The sequence below is a fragment of the Euprymna scolopes genome, chromosome 5, assembly GCF_053919585.1.
Source record: "Euprymna scolopes isolate OS-2025 chromosome 5, ASM5391958v1, whole genome shotgun sequence".
NCBI lineage: Eukaryota > Metazoa > Mollusca > Cephalopoda > Sepiida > Sepiolidae > Euprymna > Euprymna scolopes.
This window is the reverse complement of record NC_136486.1, coordinates 98,996,809-99,016,991: the sequence shown is the minus strand read 5'-3', so window position 1 is coordinate 99,016,991 and position 20,183 is coordinate 98,996,809. Positions and strand designations below refer to the sequence as shown.

The 20,183-nt window shown below is 33.8% G+C and overlaps 1 protein-coding gene across 1 annotated transcript in view; it reads right to left on the bottom strand.

Annotated features, from left to right (window-relative positions):
• The window catches only part of LOC145276934 (diacylglycerol lipase-alpha-like), a 285,454-nt gene that overhangs the window by 100,548 nt on the left and 164,723 nt on the right, over window positions 1-20,183 (bottom strand). Inside the window, exon 6 of the mRNA XM_080128420.1 lies at window positions 8,317-8,451. Within this exon, the coding sequence (XP_079984546.1) occupies window positions 8,317-8,451 (135 nt within the window). The remainder of the gene's footprint in view (window positions 1-8,316; window positions 8,452-20,183) is intronic.

The window sequence follows — 20,183 nt, the reverse complement described above, 5'->3', positions numbered from 1 at the left end:
TAAACATTTGAAATTTTAAATGTAGGTTACTTGGACATGGATCAAACATTTTAATTTGATTTGAGCCCCAAAAAAATAAATGTTAAGGAGTCAAAATTTTTAAAAATTGACCTCTACGGTCTCTGCCAGATTACTCAGCCAATTTCTGGCTTAAACATTTGAAATTTTGCATAAAGGGTATTCAGAGATAGGGCAAGCTATTTAATCAGTGTGGAACGAAAATTTGAGCTGCCAAGGGGTTAAAGTTCAAAAGATTTTACCTTTACGGTGTCTAGCAAACTACTCAGCCAATTTTGGGTCTAAACATTTGAAATTTATACATAACGGGTATTCAGACATGTGGCAAGCATTTTAATCAGTTTTGGGGCGGAAATTTGGTTGGCAAAAAGTTAAAGTTGAAAGAGTTGACCTTTGCAAATTCCTCCGTCAATTTTGAGTCTAAACACTTGAAATTTTAGATGTAGGTAACTAGGAAATGGGTAAAACTTTGTATTTTGATTTGAGACCAAAATAATAAATGTTAAGGGGTCAAAATTGGGGTCAAAGTTAAAAAAATTGACCTCTGCGGTCTCTACGAAATTACTCAGACAAATTTTAGTCTGAACATTTGAAATCTTATATAAAGCGTACTTACATGTAGGGCAAGTTAGGAACAGTACATAGGCCCGAGCAAAGCCAGGCTGAACTGCTAGTATATATAGAGAGAGAATGTTAAATACCAAAAGATACTAAAACGTATATAATACTAGTAGGGAAACCCCACCCGACGTTGCCTGGGATTAAATGAAGATCAAAGAATTTTCCACACTTCCAAAACTTTTATTGTCATCAAAACGGGTAAAATCGACCATTTTTTAACCAAAATGGTTGATTACCTGCTCAAGTCGGGAAGCCAGCAAAGTGCACTGGCAGGAAGCTTCATATGCTTCCCTGCAGTAATTTAGTCCACAATATATTATAGTCTACATTGCACTGTAGAGAACCTAATGTTGATTTTATAAAATTACTAGCTGAAGTACCTGGCGGTTCCAGGTTGTATTTGATATATGTAAATATTCCGTCCTCATACATAATTATCTTATTGATTAAACGAAACATTAATTCAAAATGGCTTCCTTCTCCATACCCCCCCCCCCGTGAGGTAGGAGCAGTAGGTGCATTTTATTTTATAGAAGTCTCGCCAGTAGCACTAATTCTCTTTTCTAGTTTAATCTTTTGTCTTTTAATCCTTCTTCTTTCAAAATATGATGCAAGAATCTATGCATTAATACGATAGCGCTTTGATTCCGCTTGCCGTAAAATACGTTTAAATATATTTAAAATCATGCAGATATTCGCATTTATTAATACAAAAATATGATGGCAAAGGTTTAAAAAAAATGACTTAGTGCCAACAGTTAGAATCGAAACCAAAACATTTCGCGTCCCAGCCGCGTTCTCTATCGATGCTGGTACCAAGCCAAAGATAATAAAGTCTAAATATTAACTTGAAATAATGAATTCTATGTGATCATGCGCAGAAAGAAGTATAAACATGTCGGCTAGTTGAAAAGAACATTTCGCATTTCAACATGCCGATATATGTCTGTATGCTTTATTCATCAACCCAAACAAAGATTTTACTCGTTATAAAACCATCCTTAGTGTATAGTTACAATTTCCTGTTAATTTCAGTATTATGTAACCAGTAGTTTAAGAGTTTACCTGTTAAATATTTACACATACACGTTAATCAACGGTTTTATTTATATAGATTATTATTATTATATAATGGCTTGAATTAAAGTTTAAAATATAAAAGTCAAGTATCATGGTTCAATCGTGTTCTAAACAGAAACATTAATTTTGAATGCGCCCCTGCCTTATAAAATAATCTACTATTGATTTCATATGCTTGTGCGGTGCTAAAACTTGTTAAATACAATTGTGATGTTAGGCTGTATAAGGGTGTTAAGTTTGGTCAAAATCGGACTATTCTTTCTTTTAATTGGATTTTTACGATTATCGATTGTAGATACTCGTTGGGGGAGGGCATTCTGATATAAAACATATCTAAGAACACTCCAAGACACATTAAGTACATTTATGTGAAATTTAAAAAATCGGCCCAGCCGTTTCTGAGTTTATAGAGAACGAATTCACACACACACACACACACACACAAACACACACACACACACACACACACACACACACACACAAATGATGGTCATGTCAAAAAAAAAGATATAAATGTGGGTGTAACTTAAGGGTTGATCCTTTTTTTTTTTTTTTTTTTACATAGGCATCACCACATTATCAAGGCCAAGAGGCCACTCAAGGATAAGGGTTAAAGAGTGTACAGTAGAAATTGGACAATATAGTAATCATTAGTAATGAAAATTTGGTAAATTTGATAACTTATATGGAACAGCTCATCAAGAACTTATTTACGTTAGACTTGAAGACAACCAAATTGTAGTCAGCCGGAAAGCAGGAAAACGGAAGACAATTCCACAGGCGTGCAGTTCTAAGAAAGAAGCTTTGTTCATGGAATCTACGTTTAGGTTTAGGCACAGATAAAGAGTTGGGGGAATTATTGATAGTGTTTACAGCTAGACGAGTGTTTCTTGTGAAAGTTTGGTGAGGGGGGACCATAGATTGAAGCTCAGTCGAACACTTTCCATGAAAATAACAATACATCAGAGACAAACTCGCAACATCTCTTCTGTGAGATAGAGGTTGCAAGGAAGAGAAAAGGACATCTCCTACGAGGCTACGAAGTCTATTTTGAACTCTATCAAGGCAGGCCAAGTCCTTTCTAGCAGCTCCTGCCCAGATGTGGCAACAGTATTCCATCCTTGGACGTACCTGGCTCTTATATAGATAGAGAATAGCATCAGTATTGAGATATCTACTGGATCGATAGAAAGATCCCACCAGTTTTCCAACGGCCTTGGCAACAGATTTGATGTGCGTGTTCCATTTAAGATCAGGAGTAATGGTCAAGCCAAGAAGCTTGTCAAAACTTGAGGCCTCCTCAAGACGAGAGCCATTCATTTCAATTGATGCCAGATGTGGATCAGAATGTTGATGATGTAAAAAGAGAAGCTTGGTTTTAGATGCATTAAAAGTAACCAGCCACTCCTTACCCCATTGTACTACGTGCTCAAGATCAGAGGAGAGAGAATTGGAGAGAACTTGGTCGTTTACTGTCTTAGATGTGCTACCATAGATGGTAGTGTCGTCAGCATAAATGTCTACAAATGATGTAAGGATGTCATTTGGAAGATCATTAATGTAGATCAGGAAAAGAATTGGGCCCAGGATGGACCCCTGAGGGACACCGGCATTAATACTGTGAGCTTCTGATTTTTGCCCCTCAACTACTACTCTTATGAACCTATCAGAAAGAAATGATTTAATAATTGAGAAGACATTTCCAGCAATACCATAGCTAGAGATCTTATGAAGTAAACCTTTATGCCATACCCTATCAAAGGCCTTAGATATGTCAAGAGCAATTGCCCTAGAAAGGTTGCCTCCGTCGAGAGATTTTCTAATCCTATGAGATATAACTGTAAGCACATCTGCTGTAGATCTAGCAGAACGGAAACCATATTGAGTGTCACTAAGAAGGTTATTTTTGTTGAGATGATTGATTGCTTCTGTATTTAACACAGATTCCAGCAACTTACTCATGACGCACGGAAGACTTATTGGCTTGTACTGAGAGGGGGATGAGCAATCACCTGAATTCTTAAATACAGGGCATACTGATGAAATTTTCCAGGGAGATGGGAAACTATTCTCCTTAAGACAACGTTTAAACAGTTTTGTAAGTATGAGCGCTAGTTCAGGTTGAAGTTTTTTGAGTACTATAATTGGAATACCGTCAGGGCCAGTTGCTTTACTGGAATCAAGGTTTTTGATTAGCTTGGCAACATCACGTACAGATATACGTATATCACATAGCGTGTTTTCTGATACAGGAGGAAATATTGGGGGTTGGCGGCCTTGATCGCAAAGGGTAGAATTAGCTGCAAAGTTTGGCTTTGTCTGATGCTGACGAGATTACCTCAGGTCCATTAATAATAGTTGGGATGGAGCACACGCTTCTGTTCAGGATTCTGTTTGCTATTTGCCAAAACTGGTGGGAACCAAGCCACTGCTCAGTTACTTTGGACTTAACAGATTGAGCATACAACTCTCTTGCATTCTTTATTACTTTCTTACAATGGTTGCTGGCAGTCCTGAAAGCGGCTTTAGTTTCCATACATCTATTACGTTGGAAACAGTGGAAAAAGTGATTTCTGTGCGCAATGGCCGCAGCACATTCTGGAGAGAACCATGGCTGGCTGTTAGGTTTTTGCTGAAACTTTTTCGAGGGTATGAAACGGTCAATACCTACAATTAACCATTCCGTCAGGTCTAATACTATAGAGGACACATCCTTTTTAAACATGGAATGCAGAGGTAGATCAGATATAAATGTACGGAAGCTATCCCAGTCAGCCTTAGTGTATCGATATACTGTACGATGGAGAGGTACGTCTGGGGACTTATTACATTTCATTTTTATCTTAATTGATACAACAGAGTGGTCGGAAGATCCAAGAGGCGAAAGAACAGAAACTGAACATAGTTCAGGACAAGTTGTGAGAAAAAGGTCTAGTAGGCTCGCATACTGCCCGTCATTGTCGGGCACACGGGTGAGTTCCTGAACAATCTGAGTGAGGTCATAGGCAATGGAGAAATCATGATAGAACCTCCCCTCATCATCGGTCTTGTTAGAGTGGGTCAACCATTCGACGTTGTGAACATTGAAGTCACCACATACGTGAATGTTAGCTGAAGGATAAGCAGATAAGACTTGGTCAATTTTCTCAGATATGCTTTGAAAGATAGAAACTCCGCTGTTATGCGGGCGATAGAGAGTAAATATAAATGCCGTAGTGTGAGCTAAAGCAACCCGGAAGCACATATAAGGTAAGTTAGGATCTTCCCTGGAGATGTCCCTACCACATGGAAAGTTATCCCTAATATAGGCACAAATTCCATGCCTATGGCGATCTTGGGGGTCAGATTTAGAAGTTAAGTTAGAGTATCCTTTAATTGCGAACTCTTCTAGGGAAATAGCCTGTCCAATGCCAGTTTCACTTAAAAGTAAAAGGTCTGGTTTAGTCTCCTGTAATTGGGTTTCAACCTCTGGAAGGTTAGAACGTAGACCCCTGATGTTGGAGAAGGAGACATGGTAGTAGGGGTCTACGTTGGAAGTTGGAGAACCGGGTTTAATCGTGTAGCTGACAGTTTGGGACCTATTAGTTAGGAGTTAGAGGCTTGTAGCAGATGCACCAGCCCAAATACAGTACTCCATAATGGGCGAATGGTGGCCTTGTAGAGGTACGGGGTACTTTGAGGCATAAGAAACTTTCTAGTATGGTAGAGAGCACGCCTCCCTTGTAGCAGCCATGTCAATGCCTTCGATGTATCTTTTCCAACTCATGTTCCCTGTGAACGTTAAGCCGAGGAGTTTGACCAAAGTACTTTCAGGTAATGTATCCTAAGCCATAGCTATTGGTGGTTGAGAAGGTTTCTTGTAATTATTAAAGGCAATGAGCTTAATCTTGGCAGCGTTGAATGTTACCATCATTTTTTGTCCCCATTCAACTACAAACTGGAAGTCTTCCTCTAGCGTTTCCGCTATGGCCTTAAATATGTGCACATTCATTTTCCCCATGTGCCTGTTATAGAGCGTGGTGAAATCAGCAAATATACCCATCTCAAAGACAATTTTTTCAGGAAGGTCGTTTATGAATATCAGGAATAATAAAGGTTTCTTAGTTTCCCCTCTCTGTGCTCTAAGTAAATCTGACGACCTAGTCCACAAATTTCAAAATTTCATCATGACAAGTTTCAAGAAAAAATACACGATTAAATCCGGTTCTCCAACTTCCAGCGTAGACCCCTACTACCATGTCTCCTTCTCCAACATCAGGGGTCTACGTTCTAACCTTCCAGAGGTTGAAACCCAATTACAGGAGACTAAACCAGACCTTTTATTTTTAAGTGAAACTGGCATTGGACAGGCTATTCCCCTAGAAGAGTTTGCAAGTGTGTTGATTTTGATGGTGCTTATTTCGATCAATAAATTTTTGTTTGACCTGAGATATGTTCATGTAAATTTAAAAGTTAAAATCTGCTAGAACTTTCTTGTCAACCTAATACATATAAGTTATGAAAAGATATTTATCACAATTACGTTACAGAAAGGCATCTATGCTTTATTCACATAGAAAATGCTCAAACTAATATTATTTTAGCCTGGCGCAATCATAAGTGCAGGAACCGATAATTATTGCTGGGCGGAGAGATTCGAACTTCATCAACAAAGCTGACCTTGGCTTTGCGCGCTAATGTTTTTCCTCTCAGCCACTTGGAATTAACCTTTAAATGGAAGTGACTGTAGATACTTATGAAACCGTGTAAGCGGACTATCATAATCAACAGCCATGAAAGTATTCTACAAGCAAGAAGTTTGGAATGATGTGTGTATCTTAATTGAACGCTTTTTCCGTATTCACTAAATAGAAATTAATTTTAATCTTTTTAAAGGAAAATTCTAGCATATTGATAGCATGAACTAAAATCTAATACTTTTCCAAAAGTTTCTACAACATGAATAGAGCTTTTATAAATAATATATATATATATATATATATATATATATATATATATATATATATATATATATATATATATTAGTGATGGGACGATTCCAATAGTTTTCCCGATTCTGATACAATTACCGATTCCATGCTAAATTCCCGGTTCCAATACCATTCCAGACTCCGATCCTTTATAAATCTGTAATTATTTAACTATAAGATTGTTATTTTCCCTGATCTTCGTAAAAAAACACATGTTAAATATGCAGATATTTTCCTAAACGTCGAAATACACTTGCGGAGAGTGATTTATCGAATTTAGCTTTACTGATATTATAAAATCAATAAATGGTTATTATTTTTCATTGTTTCTAGCAATGGAAGATTTTGTTTTAAACAAAATCAAATAAAAAAGACAATTAAAAGAATCGTTTTGGCATCGAAAAATAGGCATCAATTTTTCTGATTCCGATACGCCCAAATCTTCCGATTTTTTCCGATTCCGATTAATTGTTATATATATATATATATGTTCTATTTATTTATAGAATCTCATGTATTGCATAGTTTTGAAAAAATTGTCGTTTTTATTTAGTTTATATATATATATATATATATATATATATCTTCTAGCAGGGAGACCCGATGTTGTCCAGGATTGAATAAGGATCAACAAATATTCCACCCTCTTATACTTTTATTGTCATCGAAATCAGTGAAATCGCCCATATTCTAATCAAATCGATTAATTTCCTGTTCTAGTTAGGGACTCCCTCGATCACAGTGTACTAGGAGGGAGCTTCACATGCCTCTCCACAGTGACTTAGTCCACAATACATTGTATTCTATATTGGACTGTAGAGAATCTACTGTTGATTTTATGAAATTATCTATAAATAATGGCTTCACTCTAAGTTTGAAGTTTAAAATTCAAAAATCAAATATCATGATTCAACTGTGCTCTAAACAGAAACATTCATTTCTAGCACGCCCCTTTCTTATCAAAGAACCAATTGTTGATTTTATGGAATTATTTCTACATAATCACTTTAATTAAAGTTAAACTTACAAAAGTCAAGTATCATGGTTCAATTGTGCTCTAAAAAGAAATATTCATTTCGAATGCTCCCCAGTCTTATAAAAGAATCTACAGTTGATTTTATAGTTTGGCCTTTCTGCTTGTGCGGTGATAAAACTTCCTAAATGCACTTGTGATGTTAGGTTGTATAAAAGTTTTTACTTTGGTCAAAATCGAACTTCCTTCTTAAATCGGATTTTTTTGATTATCGATTTTCGATACTTAATAGACACATTCTGATACAAAACGTGTTAAATTTAAAAAAACTCACACACACAAGTTCTTTTTATATAATAGTAGATATTCAATTAGATATAGACTGGATATTATGAACATACCAATGATTTCATACTAAAATGAATTCAGTATTCTTCAATGTTCGATCTTGATGTTAAAAATCTGTGTAACATACATATTTTCTAACTTCATTGGAAGTTTACACTGAATTTGGAAGCATTTTAATTGTATTTTCAAAATTCGAAAAATTAACAAAACATTCAATTAAAAAAAAAATTCCCGGGCTGTGCAGGGAATTAACAGCTAGTAAAAGACCGATTATCTACATCGGTAAAGGTGATGGTAGAAATTTACCTGCGTGACACAATTCTTCATCTGGAGCTTTTGATATCGTCTGAGTAACAGTAATCCAGCAACAACATCTGAAGGTACAACATCCAGTTCTCGGAAGAATTCTGTGAACAACTGTGCAACTTCAGAAATAGAGCTCTGCAAAAGACATAGAACACTTTTATTAAAAAAAAAAGAAGAAACGAATGAAATAAATAAAAACTCTGCAATTAAGTTTTACTTTCTTGCAATGTTCTTCAAAATAAACAAATGCAAAAGTTTTATTTTTCATTTCTTCAAAACTATATTATCATCAGAGATCAATAATACAAGATAGTCTTTGGATATATATATATATATATATATATATATATATATATATATATATATATATATATATATATATATATATATATATATTTCTCTATTTTGTCGGAATACTATTTCCATATTTCTCATAATATATATATATATGTATATATATATATATGTATATATATATGGATATATATATGTATATATGTATATATATGTATATATATCTATATATATACATGCATATATATATGTATATATATACATGTATATATATGTATATATATACATGTATATATATGTATATATATACATGTATATATATGTATATATATACATGTATATATATATATGTATATATATACATGTATATATATATATGTATATATATACATGTATACACGACTCTTTAATAATATATACGAAATCTGGAAAAAATAAAATATCATATTTAAGCTTATTTTAGACTCAGGCAAAGCCAGGCGCCCCCCCCCCTCACACCCCGCTAGTGTGTGTATATATATATATATATATATATATATATATATATATATATATATATATATATATATATATATATATATATATATATATATATATGGTGAAAACAAGGATAAAGTGTGCTCAATACGTTAGTAGAACCAAATATGTTTTTTTATTATTACAACCCTACAGTGTATTAACTTAATTCATTACAAATTGTTTCAATAGACAGGATAAAAATTTTCTGTCTACATCGTCAGATGATTCTAGTTAAAAATCAACTCAAATTTAACTTGAATCATCTGACGATGATAGGTTAAAATAATAAAACACACACACACACACATATATTATATATATATATATATATATATATATATATATATATATATATATATATATATATATATATATGTGCGTTTGGGAGTGTCCCATAGATTAAGGAATGAGGATAGAGAGTTGTATGTTTTGGTTTCAGCACCCAAGTCATATATATTGTTTTAAGTTTGGATTATATATTAGCTTTAATATAATTATCGATAGATAATCGTCTCTATCATAATAAATACGTAATCTGCATAAATTAAAATATGTTTAAGCGTATCTTATGATCAGATTCAGCATGACTCCCGAAATGGTCATGGTAAAAAAAAAAATAATAATAATATTCATTCTCTTGACATCAACGTGGACAAAAATAGTACATTAATGTGAGGAGGCGGGATTAGAAAATTATTTTCTTTTTTCTTACATGAAGTTGTTTAAAAAATTACATTGAAACTAGGTCAAACAGTCAGTCAGCTACCGAATATTTTTCTTTTATTCTTCTATTATCTTGAACCAGTTGCCAGACAGAGAATGAAAGATAATGGGAAAGAATGAGAGAGAATAGAAAAGAGCGGGAGAAAGTGAGAGAAAATAATAATGGGGAGAGAATGATGGGGAGAGAATGAGAGTGACTAAGAAAGAAGATGATAGAGAATGAAAGAGAGAAAAGGAAAGAATAGGGGAGAATAAGAGAGATTGAAAGAGAAAATAAGAGAATAGGAGAGAGAATGAGATAGAATGAGAGAGAGAGAATAAAGGAAAAATGAGAGAGAATGGAGACAGAAGGGGAAAGGGATGCGGGGGAAAAAGTAATCTGAATATATACAGTGATGATCATATTTATTGGCACGGTAAAATAAAAGTTAAATTTTGTCTAATAAATTCTAAAAAAGGGATTAAATTAAAGAAAATAACAAAGTATATTATGTATTTTTAACTGGCCTTTCCGATGCAGCAATCGGATTTTAGAAAAAATAAATAACAAAGGAACAACAAACATAATTGCAAAAAAACCCTTGTTCAAAATTATTGGCACGATTTATTTAATAATCAATTGTATAGCCTTTGGCCTTGATTACCTTCCTCAGTCGCTTTTCATAGTTTACAACCAAGTTGTTGCACTCTTCAGTAGTAATTTTAGCCCACTCTTCCTGACAATAATCCTCCAATTGAATAAGATTCTTAGGCTTCCTTTGCATTACCCTCAATTTTAATGTTCTCCATAAATTTTCAATTGGATTAAGGTCTGGGCTTTGTGATGGCCACTCCAAAACATTAATATGATTGTCCTCAAGCCATTTCTTAGTCAGTTTAGCCGAATGCTTTGGGTCATTATCTTGCATGAACCACCAACGACGACCAAGTGAGAGCTCTTTAGCAGAGTCTTTCAGGTTTTCATCCAATATTTTAACATAATCTTCCTTTTTTATGCTACCTGTGACCTTAACAAGTCGCCCTGGTCCAGAGGCAGCAAAGGATCCCCTAAACATCAAACTGCCTCCACCGTGCTTCACTGTGGGTATGGTGTTCTTAGGCAGGAAAGCTTCGCCAGATTTTCTGTAAATATAAGACACTTTATTATGGCCAAATAACTCTATTTTCGTTTCGTCAGTCCATAGAACACGTTTCCAGAATGCAACATCTTTATCAATATGACGTTTTGCAAAGGCTAGCCTTGCTTTCAGGTGCATAGGCTTCAATAAGGGAGTCTTTCTCGGACGACATGCTTTTAAACCAGCTCTCTTCAAAACTCTACCAACTGTATGTCGAGATACATTCACTCCAGAGGTGCTCTGTTCATCAACAATCTCCCCAACAGAGATCCTTGGGTTTTGTTTTACTTGTCGAACAATTTTCCGTTCATCTCTTAGGGAAAGAATCCTTTTTCTCCCTCTACCCTCTAAACTCATAACGTGGCCTTGCGATTTGAACTTGTTTATTATGGCTCTAACAGTGGATTTGGGAAGGTTTAGCTTCTTTGAAATCTTATCATAGCCCTCCCCATTGGTATGGCATGCTACAACAAGCTTCCTGACGTCTTCGCTGTGTTCCTTAGTTTTAACCATGGCGATTGAAAATTATAATTTAGTCACTTATAATAGTTTAAATAAATCGCTATCTAAAAATTATCTGAAAAAAATTATTCACTGAATTAGCGTTAAACTAGCATAATATGGCTATAAAAAAGTTCAGAAAGCACGTAAACCGGAAATTGATTGATATTATACTGATACTAAAAGAAAAACAAAGCCGTGCCAATAATTTTGAACAAGGGTTTTTTGCAATTATGTTTGTTGTTCCTTTGTTATTTATTTTTTCTAAAATCCGATTGCTGCATCGGAAAGGCCAGTTAAAAATACATAATATACTTTGTTATTTTCTTTAATTTAATCCCTTTTTTTAGAATTTATTAGACAAAATTTAACTTTTATTTTACCGTGCCAATAAATATGATCATCACTGTATATATATATATAAATATATATATATATATATATATATATATATATATATATATATATATATATATATATAGAGAGAGAGAGAGAGAGAGAGAGAGAGAGAGAGAAGAAGAAGAAGAAGAAGAAGAAGAAGAAGAAGAAGAAGAAGAAGAAGAAGAAGAAAGCTGTTAAACACTTTTAACTTTTCTATTTTGTTATCCATGCAACCCCATCGGACAACGCTCGGTACCTGTGCTAGTCTAAGATAAATAAATAATTTTCTGTTAAAAGTGTTAACTAGCCGAAAAAGGTGGCTAATGTGTGGATTTTAGTCTAAACACCTGTGAAGAACTGTTGAGGAAACATAAGTAAATGTCTGTCATCTTTACGATTAACGATAACCATATGGTGTTTTGTTTATTACATTGCATCATATAACAGCAACAGTAATCATGAACATTATCACAACATCAATGTTAATTATATAATATTACATGATAAAAAAAAATTATTTTAAATCTATCACTAATGGAGATTTGGTATTTGTCTGTGTGAAGATGTGGAACACGTTGTTGCAGGTCTGCTTTCCTGATAGTTACAACAATCAAAGTTAGTGCAGCAAAGCGTGGATGCGCCTATGATAGCAGCAGCAGCAGCAGCAGCAGCAAAACAACAGTGGCAGCAGCTGTATACAAATGACGGAGCCGTGTGCAAGGTGACGTCACAGCAAGGAAGAAGGAAAGAAGATTATAAAAAAAGAAAACCGTGGAGCCTTGATGTAAGAGAGGACAGAAATAGACGTGTTATACACATGGACTGAAACCAACAGGGAAAGACGCGTCCTAAAAATGACCGAACAAAAACAGAGTGTGTGGGGGGGGGGGGAACACTTAACTCTATCCAGGTTTAACTGGCTTCCTCTGAAGGAGGAAGTTTCATGGCAGTATGAAATTCACAAACGGTCCCCAGTCACATGCATATACCTGTCAGGGAAGATGACGAGGTTAGGTTTTTGCAACTCTTGCAGGGAGGTGTCGACGTCCTCCCATATACAGCACTTGGAATTGCCAAATTGGCCACCTATTTTAGCAATGACCAAGCCCAACGTTGTTTATATGCCATATATACAAAGACAGAGTATCACGTGTTCGACACAGCAGAATCATGTAAAGCACATTGGAGTACAAGAATACTTTTGAACAATAGTCAAGGCGTTATTCTGGAAAGCACCTGTGAATAAATGCCTGTTGTTTCAACTGGTAAAAAAAACAAAAACGAGTCGAATTCTTTCCTTGTCTTTGTTTCCTTGCGACTGTCTTCATTCAACGTGTGCGTTCCGAGTGTTGACATGTAACGACTATGTTACATTAGTTCATTCTATTAATCATCCTGCAATCCTCTCATGAGGTTCTTCGTCTTTCGACTGGCAATCATTCCATCTCATTGACTCTTATTCTTAAGTGATTGGTTTTGTTTTGGTTTATGGCGTATCAACCATCTATGGGCTATTTAATGCTGAATAACATTGTCAAATGTAATTCTATAAGTAGGATAACTACTTTATGTTCTTAAATACAATACTACTAGGATGGATTGCTTTTATAATGCATTGCTCCTGCTGCCTTTATATGTTGACGAAGAGAGATAGCGAGAAGACAAGAGTAGTAATATTGGTACTTATGCACTTATGTTGCCGTGCTGAAATAATAACGTTGTTATTTTGAAAACCATTCTTAACATGGAGAAGGGTGGGTGTTTTGTAAGTATTCTGTAGTTCCACGTAACAATTTAATAAAAAGAAATATCGTGAAACTTTAATTTAACTTGAAAACACTATTTAAAATATAACACAATAACATAAGTGCATAAGCACCGTAATATTATTCAATTAGTAGCTAGAGAGAGAGAGAGAGAGAGAGAGAGAGAGAGAGAGAGAGAGAGAGAGAGAGGGAGGGAGACAGAGCAGAGGTTAATTTTGTATTTTGTCTTATTTTTTACAATTTAACTGGCTCCAAACTCACTTTTTCCTAATTCAAGCAATATAACTCCTCAGTAGGTGATTCAACGAGTCGTAGTTTTTAGTATCTTTATATATCTACTAGCAAAATCCCAAACATAACCTTTGACCTTGACCTTAGAAAACAGTGTACACTGTCCCTAGGTCGGAGACCATCATCATGTCAGGTTTAGTCATGATCAGTCCGGTGGTGTGGGCTGTAAGAGAGTATATATACATAGGCTATGACCTTGACCTTTACCTTAGAAAATGGTGTGCACCATCACAAGGTGTACACCATCATAGCAGGTTCAGTCATGATTGGTTCACTGGTGTGGGCTGTAGGAGAGTTGTACACACACACACACACACACACACACACACACACACACACACACACACACACACACACACACACACACACACGCACACTACTACTTTATATATTGATATTTTGATTGTAACACACCAATAATTAATAAGGGAAAATTCTGTAAATTTTCTATAAATATGATTTAGACTAAAGTGCAAATATAACAGTTTAACTAAGTTTCATGTAAAAATTAAAAAAAAAAAGCCTTACTTTTTAATGATTTAATGAACACAAACTGTAATATATACTCATTCAAGTATTATTGCCTATTGCCTGTCAATTTAAATTGTGAAATTATCTATATAAATAAAACAGTAGATGTATGTATGTGCGTGTTTGTATGTAAATCTTTAACCAATAAACTCTTAAACTACTAGTCACATAACACTGAAATTAACAGGAAATACTAATCTACACCAAGGATGGTTTATAACAAGTAAAATCTTTGTTTGGATAGATGAATAATGTGTACAGAAATATGTCAGCAAGTTGAAATGCAAAATGTTCATTTCAACTTGCTAACATATTCCTATTACTTTTGCGTATGCGCAAATTCATTCGTAGCTTGAATTGGTTTAATTTTAAATCTTTTTAAATTAACTTAAATGATACCAGACGGATATATTTTAGTGTATCTTCCTCTTGTTATTTAACAAAGTCATACAGACAATATATTCAATTTTTCTGAAAGTCACAAAACTTTACAAGAAAATGTGAAAAGCATAAGAGTCACTTTATCAAATATTCCTACCACTATACGTTTAACAAAAAAAAAATAATAATAAAAAAAACAAAATAATACGAACTTATACTACTGCAAATAACGTTCACATAAGAATCTATGGTAAATAACCTTTAATGACATTAAATGACCTAAGAGGAATATGCTGTTAAAAACCAATCAACTAACCAAACCAACCTGTTATTGTGTGCTGAGCACCCTGGCAACTTTATTTATTTAGAAAGGAAGCCATCACTTATCAAGGCCTAAAGGGCACTCAAGGGTAAGAGTTAATGAATGTATGGTGGTTCTCGGGACAACAATGTAGTCATCGTTAGTGGTGGAAATTGGGTATAGTTTGATTATTTAAGCGAACGGCTCAACAAGAACTTGTTTACATTGGACTTCAAAAACAAAACAATGTTGTAGTCAGTTAGAAAGCAGATCAGTGGGATAGTTCCAGAGGCAGACAGTTCTAAGAAAGTTAGAAGAAATCGCCATAAAAACATCATCCATAGATACATCTCCCCCGCTGACAACAATAACATTAGATTCATCATTTACTATGAAAAATTTAAAACCCAAAACTTAATTATTAAAAAATAATCCCCCCTCCTCTAAAATCACTTGAATGCACCAACATCATCTATCAGTTTAAATGTCCCCTGGGAGAATATAACTCCTATAACAACAATGCAACTAATAGTTACGTCGGACATACCACTCCCACATTATCCCGTTGCCTTACCTGCCATAATATTGAATCTAGTGCCATATTCCAACACTTACATAAAATACATCACTGCCCCCTCTCGAATTTCAGAAAATTTTAATCAACAGCACAAAAATACTACACCATGAAACAAATGTTAAGAAGCTAAAAATCCTTGAAGCTATTTATATAAAAACGCAAAAGCCTACCCTTAATCAGGTCGCATCCCGAAATAGTACCAACACACTTAAATGCCTTGGATAATTCCACCTCTCCTCATACCTAACCTGTTCCTACCACTGACCCCAGAACTTGCACACTTTCCCACTCCCCGTGATACTAACTCACACCGCCACCAGCAGACCCACTGACCCTCACTCGCACCTTCGCTCACAACCCAACTATTATTTAAATAAATCTCCTGATAATTCCTACCGAACTTCTCACATAAATTCCTGAAGATGTGTAAATGAGTACACGAAAAGTTAAAAGTTTTTAAAAATGTTAAAAATAAAACAAACAAACCCAAAACACGGACATTTTGAGAAGAAAAAATGCTTGGACAATAAATCCATACCTTCGACGTATACACAAAAGATAATACGAAAAATTGAAAAAATAAAAAAAGGTATTACAAAACAAGCTTTCTGTTGTATTTAACAATGTCTGTTATATATATATATATATATATATATATATATATATATATATATATATATATATATATATATATAAATCTCACTCTGTGTGTGTGTGTCCTTCCGTTTTTCAATTCGCATCCCCTCCTAGACGGATGATCGTTAGACGATGTGCAATAGCTCAAAAGATTTCAGTTTTGGTGCAGAATTTTATGAGGGGCATTTAATTGATTAAAATAATTGCTAAGGGCTTCGAAAAAGGGTTGAAGCAATAACACCTTGACGAGCGTAGAACAATGGCGTCATTATGCGCATGCATAAAAAGTAAAAGAGAAATGCATTTATTAAGATATTTCACAACGTCTTGAAAGCGATTGTCTCTTTGGTGCAACGGCTAACATGACCGATTACTAGCACAAGTGTTGCGGTTTCGATCCCCATAATTTTTTTTTTCTTTTTTTTACATTCCGATATTCTTGATTTTTAAAGGTGTATAATGAATACACAATAACACTTTTATTAAAAAAAAAAATAGAAGAATGTTTTTGCTTTAGGTAACGAAAATGTCATATTCAAATATATATATATGATATATAGGCTTAGTTGCTACATTCCAAAAATCACGTAAATAGATCAAGTAATGGCATTTGTATTGAATTTCCTCCTAAACTAATTAACCGATCATTAAGAATATTAATTATGTGTATATGTTTATATATTTCTATGTCTTGAATTCACCCCTAAACTAATTGACGGATCATTATGAATTTTAAATATGTTTATATGATTATACATTTGTATGTATTGGGTCCACTTTTTAACTAATTAACCGACCATTATGACTTTAATTATGTGTATATGTTTATATATTTGTATGTATTGGATCCACTCCTCAACTAATTAACCGATCATTATTAATTTTAATTATGTGTATATGTTTATATATTTGCATGTATTCGATTCACTCCTAAACTAATTAACCCATCATTATGAATGATTAGTATACATAGTTACTTATATATTTGTATGTATTGGATTCAGTCCTTTACTAATTAACTGATCATTATAAATTTAATATATTATACATGTTTGTATATTTGTATTGTCATATTTAAAAAATCACATACAATGATCACTTTTTAATGGATTTATGTGTACAAGAAATTCTATCAAAGTAATAAGGTACTTTTGTAGTATAGTACTCATGAAAAAACAAAGAAAATCATATATATGACATACATGAAAGTTATTAAAACCGAAAATCCCGTTTAATATTCGAGTAGTATGACTTACATATGAGAAATAAGGTGCTTCTTCACTATAGAACCCAGATAAAAAAAAAAATACACAAATCCATACCCCTGGCGTACAGAAAATATAGCATAACAGAAAATTACATAGACGTATCGAGTTCTTTCATTTTTACATTAGAAAAAAAGTACTTGTGCAGTATCCTAACCGAGAAATAAGGTAATTGTACAGTATAGTACCCATATGAAAAACAAAGAAAATCTAACCTTTGGCGTACATAAAAGTAAGCCAAACCGAAAATTATATAATATATTCGAGTAGTATAGCATTTATATAAGAAATAAGGTGCTTCTTTATTATAGCACTCTATTATAAAAACAAACTCTCACCTATGACATACGGAAAAGTTTGCACAACAGAAAATTATGTAAAGTCATCGAGTAGTTTCATCTATATATCATAAATAAGGTACTTGCACATTATCCTACCCAAGAAATAAGGTACTTGTGTAGTATAGTACTCATATGAAAAACAAATAAAATCCTACCTGTGATGCGCATAAAAGTCATTAAAACCGAAAATCATGTTATATAATCGAATAGCATGACTTTTAATTGAGAAATAAGGTGCTTCTTCACTATAGTAATAGATGAAATAACAAACAAATTCTTACTCTAGACGCACAGAAAATTTAGCATAACAGAAAATTACTTAAAAGTATCGAGTTTTTACATTTTTAAATTAGAAAAAAAAAATGGTACTTCTACAGTATCCTACCCAGGAAATAAGGTACTTGTACATATGAAAAACAAAGAAATTTTTATCTGTGACGTACATAAGTTATCAAAATCGAAAGTCATGTAATTATTCGAGTATCACATAAAAAATCCGGTGCTTCTTCACTATAGCACTCTGATGTAAAAACAAACACACTCTTACCTATGACATACCGAAAATTTAGCACAACAGAAACTGATGGAAATAATTTTAAATATGTGTTGTACATTACCCGCCCTATGTAAGGATTTTTTTTTCCACATACGTGCTGTAAATTTCCTGTCCAATGAAGGTACAATTATTCCATACATATGTTGTGAAATACCCGTCCTAGGGCAGGTAAAATATTCTTTTGCTCAAGACGGCAAATGATACGTAAACATAAAAACTTCCTCTATTCTAAGAATAACAGGTATGTTCAAAATTTTTCTCATTGTCTTATACGATCCCGAGCAACGCCGGGTGGCCTTGCTAGTTTGCTATAATTATTAAATACCTACAGACACTAGTGTTTCATCCTTTCGGGAATCATCAGTGCAGGGTGTCACGATTAAAACCAGTATATATATATATATATTATTGATACTGTTTATTTCTTATCGTTATCTGTAGAAAATTTGAATTTGCATTGTATTCTTTTCATTGATTTATCCAGAACGATTGCTTGGCCCAGTTTTGCTTACCGTTACTCTTTCAACAGGATATTGACTTTTTGAGCTGCTCATCTATTTCTTCCGTTCGCATACCATACGCTTCCTTTCAGAATAGCCAACGTGAAGTAGCATTTTTTTTATCAGGAAAATCATTGGTTTGCAGAGAAGCTCGCTATTCGTTTCGTTCCTGATACTTTCTCTATATTCGATCTATATAATAATAATAATACTCTCAGGCGCTTCATGTTCGTCTGTACCTTGTTCCCCGGTTTGTACACTTAAAATAAAATGAGATCGCCGTACGCCCTCCAATAGTGATTTCTGATTAATCTGATGTCGCTGTAGTAAAAAGAAAAGAAAAAAAAAGATTGACTTCGCCCCTTTTTTAAAATGAATTCATCGGACTACTGTTCTTATCTTGAGTGTGGTTTTCACAACGTTTCGGTCGATGTAACCTCCGACCTTCTTCGGATGTATCTTGTCGAACTCGGGAATGTTTCCGTCGAACTCAAGAATTTGGACGAAATTTGGAGCAGAACCCTTTATTTACTTCACGGGGGTAGCGTGCTCTTGTTCCGTCAGCCATGACTGGATAGAGGTCCTAAGTAATTCGCAAATGTATTTTTTCGGCGCCCACACTGAGGATTGAACCTTCCACCTTCAGGAGAATATCACTTTTACAATTGATTTTTCCCAGTACTCTAACCACTGCGCCACGGGATTTTGTGGACTGACGGAACAAGAGCACGTAAGAGAAGTAAATAAAGAGTTCCGCTCGAAATTCCGTCCAAATTCCCAATCCTCATCTCAAAAATTCAGAAACGTCTTAAAATGAATTGTTCGAATATCAAATTGTTATCCGAGCGACTAAAACAGTACAATTTTAAATAAATATTTTTCTTTGTTATAAAAATGGTGACAAATCAAATCAATTCCCTCACTTTTTTCTCCCACACCTATATCTCCCTGTGCATATACTATTTTTTTATGACGTTTTACTGATCTTTTAGATTTCAACAATTTTTTTTATACTTTCATAAACATATATTTATTATATAAGTTCAAATTAAAAACTTTTATTTTGAAAATCCCCTCCAAAAAACTTATTTTTATAATTTCAGAAACATATTTCTTATAAAATTTAAATTAAAATAAAAACTTTTATTTTTTTAAATTTTGTTATTGAAAGTGCAAATAAAAACTA